We start from the raw sequence: 13228 nt of genomic DNA, 5'->3' as shown, positions 1-13228 counted from the left end.
AAATCTTATCAATAAAATTAAGCACGCGAACAGAAATCATGAGTTTGGAGAGGATGAAATATTTAGCATTTTGTTTTTTGTTGTTGCGTTTTACAGATCTTCCGTATCTTTTTGGGTCTTGTAGTATATTTTCATATGATAAACAGAATTTTTTTTTGTCTTTAGCAAATTTTCAGATAAACATTTCGACACATGAAATGACAACAGCCACAGTATGCACGTACTGTAGAAACACAAAATAAAACAACCCGAAGAAAAGCGGTCACCATGAGCTGAATAGTACCGCATTAAAGACTGAAGTATTCTTTATGACGAGTCAACTCAAATGCATTTATTCAGCAACAAATACAGCCGTCATCTCAGGGCACTTTTACATAGAGAAACTTATCAATTCCACATTAGCAAGAGGAGGAGATGGTGGAAAAGGAAAAACTCCCTTTTAAGAGGAAGAAACCTGCAGAACCAGACTCAGAGATGGAGACTTTCTGTTGAACCAGAGGCTTAGCCAAAGGTCAATTGGTCAATGATGGATTGGCGTCATCCTCTGACATCTTATTATAAAATGGTAGTTTGAAAGTTTGAGTCACTTAAAGTGATGCTGGAAAGAAGTGCTTAGTTAACTGATGAATTCAAAGAAGTGCTACAAAAAAATAAATATTTAAAAACTGGAAAATAATCACCATTTGGTGTGACCATCCTTTGGCTTCAAAACGGCATGAATCCTCAGCGGCACTCCTACACACAAGTTACTTGGCAGGTAGACTGTTTAAAGCATTTTAGGAGAACTCGCCTCAGTTTTATTATTGGTCCCCCCCCCCCCACATACGTATATGCTGGTTCTGTAACTTCTGCCTCTTCATGGTTTCTAATGGTTTCCGCCTCGGCTCGAAGATGGTTTGATATCACTTCAGCAGGGATGTTCCCACTTTTGTTGTATGTTGTTGATGGGCTGAGTGCTTCATGTGGGCTAATCTGACGGCTTCCCGATGGCATTCAGAGGAAAACTGAGTTATAAACTCATTTAGTACCTGAAGCTTTCTCAGAATTAAGGCTTAACAAACGTTAAATGCGACCAAATCAACAAGACCTGAGCTATTAATGTAAACCTATGAGGTGTCCTAAACTTATCACATTATAGCCACCAGCCTAATGTTGTGCAGATCCACCATCCTGCTGCCACAGCAGCTCTAGACTGTAGAGGCCTGGGGCTTTCGAAGCTTTTCTGTGATATCTGGCAGTAAGATGTTAGCAGCCGATCCTTTAAGTCCTGTAAGTAGCCGTGTGAGACCTCCATGGATCAGAATTGTTTGTCCAGCACAACCGACGCAAGCTTAGGAGATGTGGAATTTACTTTGTGTCAGGGTGCGGCCCATAGCGATGGCAATGTGGACAGACAAGCGGAGGGCTTTCATCCCGCCCCTCCACTGAAATGTTTTCACCAGCCGAGGGATTTGAGACTTTGTCATGAGCTCAATTCTCTAAACCTGCAGTGATGGCCTGAGGAGATTCTTGTTTCTGTAAAAGTCTGCAACAGTGCTTAGGCAGATGGTAAAGATTTAACGTTTCCCAGCAAAACCTCTCCCTGCCTCTGCCTGAGCCTCCTGCTTCACCCCTGTGCTCCCTGGTGCCACGTCTTTCCAAGATAAGTGAGTCACACGCAGCCAGAAACTCACGCGATGCAAAAGGAAACATGATTCATCAGAACAGGCCATTTTCTTCAATCACTTTGTGCTGTTGTTCTGATGGCTCCGTGCCCGTTGTTGATGCTTTCTGCCGTAGCAGCAAAATGATGTTCTGGGTATCCGGACACCTTTTTATTAAACCCAGCGGTCTGAGACTCGGTCGTTTGTCTATTGGATCCACATTGGACAGCCTCAGCTCCTCACATACACCAGTGAACCTCAAAAATCAAGTTCTCAACTTGGGCCACATTCAATAGATACCGTTCGAGAACTTCCGTACAGAACCGCAGTTTTCGACCGATTGCTTTTTACACATCAAACTTTGAGGGCAGACTGTTCTCTTGTAGAATACATCCCGCCCACTAACGGGCGCCATAATTTCTCCCCAAAATTCTGTGTTTTTTTCCATTGGCTGTCAGTGGTCATAATGTTATGGCTGAATTGTGTACACTCCTCATGTCTCTCGTTTACATTCGGTGAGCTCAGAATGAATTGCTCTAATCATTTAGCCGCATCAGGACTAATTGCCGCCACTGTGATTGCTTTTGAGTTGAAAAGCTCTGCAAGTATTTACCACGAATTGAATTACAAATTAGTAAAGATTTTTACTGGCTAGACAGTTCTTCAAAGATACCCTGTGAAGTTCGTTCTTTTTTTTTTTGGTTTACATTCAGCGTTGGTCACGGGCACATAATGTGTGCATCCTCAAAGCTTCAAAAATGTGTTGAGTGCTTTTTTTCCCGTCCCCCCCTCTGACAAAACTTGTGCAAAACTACTAGTCAGCCTCTTGTTTTGAATCTGTCAGTTATGTCAGCGCTGCTCTTCATGGCACGTTGCTGCAGCCGGTCGATCAGCAGAAAGTGTGTGAAATTATCAAGAAAGAGTGCGCGCGGCGTTGGACTTGCAGGCCCACCAACGCTACGAGTTGGCTCTGAAAGCATTGATTCACTGTGGCCACACGCTCCGCAGGGGCCTTTTAAAATCTTAGCGGTGCAACCTGATTTACTAAAGTGCTACTCTGAAACAAGCTCAAAGCTGGAAAGAAAGGATCTCCCAAACAAAAATAATGGATTTGGAGAGAGTTGGTGCAGCTTGATTCCAGGAATTCAATATCGCCTGAGTGCTCGAGAAGGAGTCGTGAAACTTTGACACGGTGCAACAAGGCAGAGTCGAGGGTGTGGAGACCAACTGGAGGTAAACAAGAGCAGAATAAATAGGATGTGCTGCCAAAAGAGGAGCTGGAGAAGTCGAGGAGGTGAGTAAAGATAGTTGAGCAGCAGGAAGTAATACCCGGAGAGCCGGACGAGCGCACAAGGATGCGCGACGCCGTTAAAAGGTTCGGGGAGGACGGGTGGTTAACTTTCAAGATGAATGGGAGGCAAAATCAAAGCGTTCTTTGCAACAAGTCCCAAGGTTGTGTGTAGCGATTTGTGAATAAGATGTGCGTATTTGCATATTTTTGTCAAGGGAGAAATATTAAAATATCTCCCGTGTGCGTGTTGATGCTTCTCAACAGGATGTGGATGCCTCGGAGATCAAAGTCCAAGTGTGCGTCTACGCCTTCGACCTACTATATCTCAACGGCGAGGTAAGGCTCGGTGGCGGGTGAAACGCGTCCCGGGGATCCCTCTCTCAAAATGCTCCAGTTGTCACTTTAATTCCGGCGCGTGCATGTTTATCGTTTTGCGTGTGCTTGTCGTCCCGCTGAGACGTCGGCGCCGTCCCTGAATGCCAATGATGTGGTACGGAAGGCTGTAACTAGATAATGATTCTAACGCTCATTGTAATTCCGGTGAGTGTGTGTATACGTGTGCACAATGTGTGTGTCTGTCTTTACAGGACTGCTTGCACTTTTTGTTGTGTGTTTGCGACTGTTGACTGAACGCAGGATCAGGAGTGTATGTTTCTCCCAATATGAAGCGGCATCTTTTAAAGCAAACTGTTTTAAAGCCCACTAAACAAAATGCTAATTAGCGGTTGCTTTTTATTTATTTCTTTTTTATCAGCCTCCGCAAAGCCAGTCGTCCCAAGTGGACGGAAACAAAATTACATAATTAAAAGAGCATCAGTGACTCTTAAGGCTGAGCCATTTCGTCGCTGTTTCCCACTTAAATATGCCATTTATGTAAATGCTACAATTTAGTTTTCTGTTTGGCCGTCGCCTTTAGTTTCTGTTTGTCCCTCCTCTTTATAAATGGGGAACGTGAAGGCCCCGGCACCCTGCAGTCCTTGTTTTGTCCTGAGTGGGTCCGTTCACCTTCTATTCCCACCAGATGTCTCACTGTTGAGGCCGAACCAACCAGCAGGAGCTGCAGTAGCTACCGGAGGACTTCAAGGTTACGTCCTTGGCTTGGTCGTAGTTGTTTTTTTAGATTTTGCTCATTAAATGACCCGATGAGATGCATACGCGGCACTTTTTGTGTTTGTGAGGCTCACTTTTGCAGAAGTCTCTACAGATATAATTTCTTTTCATCTGAACAAAACAAAACAAAACACAGATCATACATGTCACCAGCCTTCAACACCGAACCTGATTAAATAGAATTAAAAAGTGAAATAAATACATTGACCTAAGTTAATGGATAAACAAGGAGTCTAAAAAGCAGAACATAATCATTACAAATCTTCTATCTTTGCCATCAAGGTATTTCCTATCCTCTATACAAATATCCGAACTCGCAATCAAGATGATTACGAATAAATATATGATAGACATAAAGAAACAATAACAGCTATAATAATAATAGGTTACCACCACTATATGCACATGTCTCCATTCATAAATCCACCTCTCCCATCTGACTGCAGACATATTCCCTCTGATCAGAGCCTTATAATGTAAAAATAATGGTCACAATGACATGTGACACTGATGATAATAATTTTCATAAACATGGTTTGCTTCACACATGCATGACGCAGATTTCGAACTGTCCAAATATGGAAACAAAGAACACATTTAAAAGAGAGTGGCGTGGGGAAAAAAAACCCATGTCGTTTCTAATCCATTGCTGAAGAAATAAAACAACTGGATTTCACAGCTGTGCATCGAGGCCTTTGATCCTTCTCGACCGCTAACGGCGGTACATCTGCTCGACATGTGTACCCGACGCCCTTTATGCAGAACGGCACACCGGCGCTGCCTGCGTGCATGTCACCGTGTCAAAACGCCCACGACAAGCAAAAAAACTCTCCAGTAAAGGTGCAATCGTTGACTTCTCGGATCTGGTCGGCTTGGCGACGCCACACGGTTGCAGTTGGAGTGTGTAGGTATTTATTCTGTGGCTGCTGCAGGCATCGTCTGACATGTGTCAAATTCTAATCTGTAGCGCTGACAGCGTGCTGTACTTTCCACTTGTGGTAGGAAAGAAAAAAATTGACATGAAAGTCTAATAATGTTGGAAATGAAATTCCAAGTCGGTCTCCACTCCGGGAATTTGTTTCCCGAACTTCAGGATTTTTATAATTGATGCTCAAGCAAGGATGCGATCTTTGTTTTGGAGACTTGTTTTTATGAAAGTAAGACAGGAGGAAGCACACAATGCCTTTAATATATGACAAAACCGTCTGTTGACCTTTAACGCCTTGTCCTTTCATCAGGTGCTTTTCTAACGTTTGGCATAGTTTGACACATTTTTACTATTTTCTTTCTTTCTTTTTTTCTAACTGCACAAATTCAAAATGGCCCCAAAACTACAGTAGGTGGGTAAAAAAATGTGTTCACTGAGATTGCAAACGGCTACGACTGCCTGTTCTTTGCAGGTTGGAGTTTGTGTGTGTGTGTGGGTGTTTGTATGTGTGCCCAAAGCCACCGTGACTGTGTGTTTGTGTGTGCGTGTGTGTTTGTGAGCGCACGCTCGGTGATCGTGTGTTTGTTTGTGTGCGTGTGGGTAGATAGTTGAGATGACATTTCATCCTTGTCATTGCAGGGCTCCAAGCTATGAGGGGGAAATGGTTGTAATGATGCAGTTTTGCCATTTGTAATGATGTGTGTCTCCGTGTGTGTGTGTGTGTGTGTGTGTGTGTGTGTGTGTGTGTGTGTGTGTGTGTGTGTGTGTGTGTGTGTGTGCGCGTGTGCGCCCGCAGTCCCTGGTGCGACAGCCGTTGTGTCGGCGTCGGGCTCTGCTGAGGGAAAGTTTCTCCGAGGTGGAGGGGGAGTTTGTGTTCGCCAGATACATCGACTCTAACAACACCGACGCCATCGCCGAGTTCCTGGAGCAGTCCGTCCGAGGTGTGTGTCTGTTGGAGTGTGTGTTTTAGGCGTGCACACACTTGCTTTCCTTCCCCGCCGTCTCTGCCTGTCTGAAACTTTTGGTGTGTATGCTTGTTTCCTCCCATCATATCCCTGTGCGCCTTGAACCTTTTAGTTTGTGTGTGTTGTGTGAGTGTTTCACTACATCCGTGCCTTTGTCTGCTGCGTAAATTGTGCTGTGTGTGTGTGTGTGTGTGTGTGTGTGTGTGTGTGTGTGTGTGTGTGTGTGTGTGTGTGTGTGTGTGTGTGTGTGTGTGTGTGTGTGTGTGTGTGTGTGTGTGTGTGTGTGTGTGTGTGTGTGTGTGTGTGTGTGTGTGTGTGTGTGTGTGTGTGTGTGTGTGTGTGTGTGTGTGTGTGTGTGTGTGTGTGTGCATGGTTCCCCGCATAATGTGTTTGCACGACAGAGACGGAACCTGTGCAATAAGTAATTGAATTTTGTATTTATTTTTTGCCCTGAGTGTGTCTGTTTATGAGGTAGATATGTGGCTATGAGCATTGTGTGTATTTGGTTTGTTCTCGTGTGTGTGTGTGTGTGTGTGTGCGTGTGCGTGCGTGTGTGTGTGTGAGACAGAGAAACAAAAAAAAAATTCCATGTATCGAATAAGATAATCTCTTCATTTCCTTTCTGCACAGCGAGAGCTGTTTTGGTGTATTAATGTACGTGTTGGTGTGTGTGTGTGTGTGTGTGTGTGTGTGTGTGTGTGTGTGTGTGTGTGTGTGTGTGTGTGTGTGTGTGTGTGTGTGTGTGTGTGTGTGTGTGTGTGTGTGTGTGTGTGTGTGTGTGTGTGTGTGTGTGTGTGTGTGTGTGTGTAGACTCCTGCGAGGGCCTTATGGTGAAGACTCTGGAGAAGGACGCCACATATGAAATCGCCAAACGCTCTCACAATTGGCTCAAGGTGCGTTCGTACGTGTGATGTTGGTGCTCAGGACTGTGACCATGATCATATTTTTTATTTACACCTGATGCTCACAAACCATGGACCGACACACTGTTCCCATGATATCCTACAAACACATGAATTCACAGTGTCACCTCTCGATAAGTCCAACTGTTTGTAGGCTCACAGAAGCATTTCCCGGCACACCATAGTTCTTCCCATCTTGTTGAAATATTTCCACTCCCGCTGATTTCGGATTTCTGGAGGACAAGAAACATTTTGTTGCATTTAGGCCTCGTTCACGCAACGTTTTCAAGTGAAAAAAGAAAAAAACTCTTTTTTTAGAACTGTATCTCAACTGATTTGCACCTTTGACGCATGATACAGCTGTAAAGAACATCTAAAATACTTCTTGTTTCTCATGGTGCTGTCCTCCATTCTTCAGTTGAAGAAGGACTACCTGGACGGAGTCGGAGACACGGTGGACCTGTGTGTCATCGGTGCCTATCTGGGGAAAGGAAAACGAACGGGGACGTACGGCGGCTTCCTGCTGGCCTGCTACGATGAGGAAAATGAGGAATTCCAGTCTGTCTGCAAGGTTTGTGTGCTCATATCTGTTGGGAAATGTGTGACTTTGCAGATTATGTGAATAGTTTATTCCTGCTGTCGGTATTCAATAGAGATAAATGTTTTCTTTCTTTCTATTTTATTATTTTTTTTTGGGGGGGGGGGGATTGAATAAACACTTAATAATTAACAAACCTATTAACATGTTTGTCTTCATGCAAATGAGCAGTTATTGTAGACAGGAAGCGCTAAATATAAGGTTTTCACATTTTCCATACTTAAATTAGATTAAAACGCAAAAGAACACACACACACACACACACACACACACGTCGGGGGTGTCCTGGGCCCTCCCGTTATGATTATTGTTTCTGAGGCCTCCGCACTGTTGGGGAGAACTCGCCTTAACACCAGGAGCTGGATTAAAACAAACAGCCCCTATTTCAGGCCTATTTCCAGGACATTCGGACATTCTTTGATTTCAAAATGTTAATTTCTTTAATTGCATTTTGTCCTGCAGCACTTGATGTACATGGAAGGGTTAAAAAAAGGTCAACCTCTCTGTCTCCCCTTGTAAAGCATGCAGCCAATTTTCAGCTCAAAGAAGATGTAGTGCATCATATTTATGCATTAGAAGGCCCTGAGGGTTTTGTGTGTGCGCTCTCTTGTTTCTCGTCGGCGCCGTATGTCTTTCAGATTGTTGTTTTTACGGCGCTCTCGGGGATTAATCGGGTGCAAAGGTTTCTGCAGTTATCCCTCCTGTGTGTTTGTGTGTCGTATGTGGACGCTGTGTGCGTGCGGGCGCTTCTAAACTGTCTTATTTGTCCTTAAAGTCTGAGTTGTGGCCAAATACGTGTCAACCGTGTCCACATACATGACTATAGGAAGAAGCATGTTTGAGATAAGGAGTGTGAATCTCCAACCCCACGCATTAAGTCTTCCATCTCCATTTTGTTTTGTTTTTTTGCTTCCCCTCTTACAACATTTATGTCTTAATCCATGGAAAAGGGGATTGAGTGAGCAGGGAGTTATCACACTTTCTCCCGAGTCTCCGCTGTCACATGCACAGACACACACACTCACACATTCACACCTGAGAGCTCATTGGTACACCCACAGCGTGAGGCTTTCTGCCACGGAGCTTCTCCAGTGGAGGTGAAATAACTACGGTAACTTTTCAGGCAGATGTTTTTGGCATATTCACACTTTTTCCCCTTTTGTAAATACGATTTTGAGAGGATATTTTCACTCAATAGAGTGACAGACATCATATCTACACACTATTCCTACTCTTGCTTCAATCTTACACAGGCTTTCGCTTTTAAGACTTTTTTTTTCTTTTTCCTTTCTCTCGCTCAAGTTTTATTTTGCTTCCATCAGCGTTTTCCAAACTTTCAAGTCTTCGCCTCTAAACCCGCCGGCCGCTGATTGAACCGCTGGGTCCCCTCAGCGTGGCCCTGCCTCAACCAATCACACCTGGTTTTATCAACACTTAAGTCACACTCTCGGGCTCGGGAGTTCGGACGCATTTTGGAGCGACTTTCCAACTCTTGATATCAAATGAAATCGAAGCCAGTACATCTCGGTTTATGTGCGAGCAAACTTGGCAGTGACACACTTTGCAAGTCGTGCCGCTGCGTCACCTCCCCCGTGCTCGCCAACTTTTTTTTCCCCAACAAAGATTTCCCAGAAAAGAAACGGCTTCCTTCAAACCAAGCCAAAATGAGTTTTTCTGTCACTTTTCAATTTGACATCGTCTGCCTGACACTTTTGTTAATCAAAGGTCAAAAGCAGCTTTGTTGCCCCCTCGGGGAGAATGGTTTGCAGCTATTACATACACACAGACAACAAAGACATAGTAGTTGTACTCAAATAACTAAGACAAAGAATGAAATCCATCTAAATATATCCATCTCTAAATGGACAAAGCCGTCCGTCTTCTCTGCAGCTGAATACCAGAGGCTGGACGTTGATCCCAGATTTTATTAATCCCCTTGGGGAAATTCCTTTTTCCACATTGACCCATCTGATTTCTAGAATGTGGTGCGCAGCCACATTGAGGCGTCTCGGGGAGATGATCAGGTTCACGGGTCATGATCAGACACACACAGTGGTGAAACTCCCGATCCCAAGTCGGCTTCTCCAACTCTGAGGCAACCACTCATTCACCCAACATTCCAAGTGAAAAAAGCATTGTTTTTGTTTTGGCTTTTTCTTTTCAGAAAAGTTTCGTGCTTGCACAACAGAATTTTGAAAACAATGTCCGCTTACACGAAAATGGTCAAAACGCTGGAAACAATGTAGTTTTCAGAGAACAATACACACACAAATATTAACAATGGGAGTACACAGACATTTGTGTGGACAGACGACCAAGTTGGATTGTTATTACAGTGACTGTCAACTATAAAACTGCCAAGTCCCAGGAGAATCTGGACAATCATGACACTCTGGAAGGAACATTGTTGTTAATGTCCATCCACTCGCACATTTGCAGAAAAACGATTTATTACGGCCGTGGTGCACATGCGCAGTCGCAGTGTTTCTGCCGTCTACAACAAGTCGAAGCCCTGAGGTTTTTCAGAAACATTGCGTTTCCCCCAGTTTGCACAAAGACAGATTCAGGGTATTTTTTCGAAAAGTTCCACCTTGGAAGCTGTTCTCAAAAACTGGCTCCGTACACCGTTGTTGTGTAAACAGACACTCAAAGCGCAACAGACGTTTTGGGTTTTCACTTGAGAATCTTCAGTGGCCCTGTTGTGTCTTTGGACTGTGTGGATTAACACACACACACACACACGCAACATGCAATCTCTGTATCGAAAAGCCCCCAAGCCCAAACTTAGACCTCTCTCCCCAAAATGATAAATCTGCTTTAAAAAAAAAAAAAAAAAGTCGATCTTAAACTATCGTTAATCCACCCAGTGGGATATTTCAAACTATCTTCTTAATATTCACACATCATATGTCAGGCGGAAACAAATCACAATATTGTGACACTTAACAGAGCGAATACATGATGTTATTGTGGTTTCTGAGTAAATGAAAGTCTGTGTTCCCACACACACCTCAACAACTCAAATTCTCAATAAATATTGACATCTGTGATGGTCGGATTTATTTTGCAGTCTCAACAGCTGATGAACAGCATCACATGTCTCCTCTTCAGTGCTCTCCGTCTGTTCAGCAGCCATTGGAGAACAATATGGCCTGTAGGTCGTCCGTGCACAATCACTGCAGCTGCAAAAAAAAACAACAGACTTCAAAACACGGTTCCAGCCATGTTCACTAAATCCTCACGTCTTGGTTTGTATTGATGTAAGTTATGGCGCACATGTTGCATCAGACGCGGGTGAGATGGACGACTAAAAGGAAACACATCCCAACTACCAAAAAGACATGCCATAAGCCTCCCGCAGCGTTTCACACGTTCCCTGCAGTTAAGAATGTACACCATGTCACTGCTGAACAACCCCCCCCCCCCCCCCCCTGCACCGTGTTTGATTTTCCTCTAACTCCTCAATGTCAGCCGTAAAACAAAGGCAAAGAAACCCCATAAAAATAATAATCTTGTTGTCCTTGACATTCTGCACTTAAGGAAACCCTCGGTTTGAGAGTCTCTGCAGGAGATTAAAGTAGAATTTAACCCACATCTCCAATGTCCCACGTGTAGTTTTAACTGTGCAACTTGCTGAAATGTCCTTGAGTGGGAGAAACCCCTCGCTGATTGAGGAGCAAAGCTGCTGCTGGATGGATGTCCGCACGGCTCATGAATAAAAGGACATATGGAATAAAACCGAAAAGGAAACGGCGTTATTGTGACAGTTCTCATGATTTAAGTCATTTCTACATGCATCTCTAAACTATGTACTAGGGAATTTATATTTGGGAGGCTTTGTCTCGGGCAAAAAAAACATTTTACTGTTGGAAAGGCGGATTATTCATTCAAATGAGTAAAGGGACATGCATTTGTGGGATGAGCAGCAGAACTTAAGCCCCATTTACAACGTTTCAAGTGAAAATGCATCGTTTTAATTAGTTCTTCTGTCACGTTGACACGGCACGGTTTTGAAAACGACAACCGCAGAAACACTGTAGGGCCACACACAGATGCAGAGAACAATACGCAATGAACATTAAAAATGGCGAGTGCATTCGTACGGACAGACGACCAAGTTGGACTGCTATTACATGTGACTCAACTGTAAAACTACGGAACGAAGTTGGAAAATATGGACTGGGAGTCATGACACTCTGGAGGCCGCCATTGTTGTTATTGTTGATCTTCTCGCACATGCGCAAAAGAACTATTTACCGCGGCCGTGGTCCTCGTGGAGTAGCAGCGTTTCAGCCATCTGCACGGAGACGGAGCCAGAGCGCTTTAAATAAAAAGTTGTGTTTTCATTGGCTCCGACTGTTGTGGTATAAACGCACACCTGAAATGCAACGAAGGTTTTCAGTTTTCACTTCATAGCCTTTAAATTGGGCTTCAGAAACGGACCTTTGGAAAAAATTGCCATATCTCCTCCTTGTTGATCCGGTTTTCAGGACTTTGGCCTCAAAAAAGAAAAGAAAAAAAAAATCTTCTTGTTGAGAATAAATGCTATTGATTTATAAATCATATAGTCTTTGCCACGTTTGACAAGGTTCATACCCACTTCAAAACTATGGGTTTGCATTTTTCTTGCCAACTTTTCCTGAGATGAGTATTGGCTTTTTTGTCAACACTCGTCTTGTTACACAATTTCTTTTTTCTTTTTTTTTCTTCCCCTGAATGGTCCATACAGTTTTCCTTCCAAATAAACCTCCAAAATTAGAGGGGGTTACAGCTTGATATGGCAGGAATGAGTCACAGCAGCAGCAGCAGCAGCAAGCTTGTTTGGGTGGTTTAGAGAGAAATAAAAGAAAGAAAATCAAGGATCCTATTCCAGAAAAGTGCTGAAGTGAAAGCTGCCAAACAAATGGGACTTGAGCCACATGACCTTCTCTCCACCTTGAAGAAATGGAAAGAAAATGGCCTACACAAATAACGAGATGAAAAATGCAAGCACATCACTTACATGGAGTGGAAATAACCGGCGAGAAACAGGCAGGAGGAAAGGAAAAGGAGGACCACAGGCACTGTTGACCTTCCCTTTTATCTCCTACCGAAGCAGAACTCTTGTTTTAAGATGACATTAATCACAAACGCTAATATACTTCAGAAACGGGGGTTTAATTTTGATAAATCCACACGGATCCTCACTGGCTTCTGTTTGAAATCTCCAAAGTTAGAAACTTCTAAAGTAAGATTAATAAACGGAGCTAAGAAAATGTAGGCTGCCGCCTGGTGACGTTAACACAGATTAGGACATTTGGAGAGGTCAGATTTATCAACCAGCCTTTAGTTTCTAGAGTGAATTGTTTGTCCGGTTCTTACATCCAATCTCTATACCACTTTATCCAAGTTGGACTTAGTACACTGGAGCGAATCCCAGCTGACTCGGGGCGAAGGCGGGTTACAACCTGGACGGGTCACCAGTCCGGCATGTCGATCCCAGACGGGCAGACAGAAAATCACCCGCCCATCGGGGGCAAATGAGGTTTGATAAGACATTTTCAGGTGCAAAATAACAGTGTCATGACTCCCAGTCCATATTCTCCCGGAATAGCATCACAACTTGGTGGTCTTCAGTTATCATTCTAAAAACAACCAACAGCACCCACTAGTGTCCCAACAGAAAAACTACATACTTTTCTGAAACGAAAACGCAAACACGATGCGTTTTTGTTGTTGTTTAAATGGAGCCTCTGAATCGCCACCTTCGAATGCATGTTGTTGGACCGTGGAGAACATGCAAACGCCACGC

General features: G+C 43.8%; 1 protein-coding gene across 2 annotated transcripts in view; it reads left to right on the top strand.

The window, feature by feature from the left end:
* The window catches only part of lig1 (ligase I, DNA, ATP-dependent), a 68894-nt gene that overhangs the window by 41184 nt on the left and 14482 nt on the right, over positions 1–13228 (top strand). For both annotated transcript variants that reach the window (XM_080480898.1, XM_080480897.1), the window contains exons 20-23: positions 3199–3270; positions 5769–5913; positions 6748–6830; positions 7258–7410. In XM_080480898.1, the coding sequence (XP_080337024.1) occupies positions 3199–3270; positions 5769–5913; positions 6748–6830; positions 7258–7410 (453 nt within the window). The remainder of the gene's footprint in view (positions 1–3198; positions 3271–5768; positions 5914–6747; positions 6831–7257; positions 7411–13228) is intronic.

This window comes from Lipophrys pholis (assembly GCF_963383615.2).
Source record: "Lipophrys pholis genome assembly, chromosome: 1".
NCBI classification, from domain to species: domain Eukaryota; kingdom Metazoa; phylum Chordata; class Actinopteri; order Blenniiformes; family Blenniidae; genus Lipophrys; species Lipophrys pholis.
The sequence above is the reverse complement of the archived record's forward strand: the minus strand, read 5'-3'. Positions and strand labels throughout refer to the sequence as shown.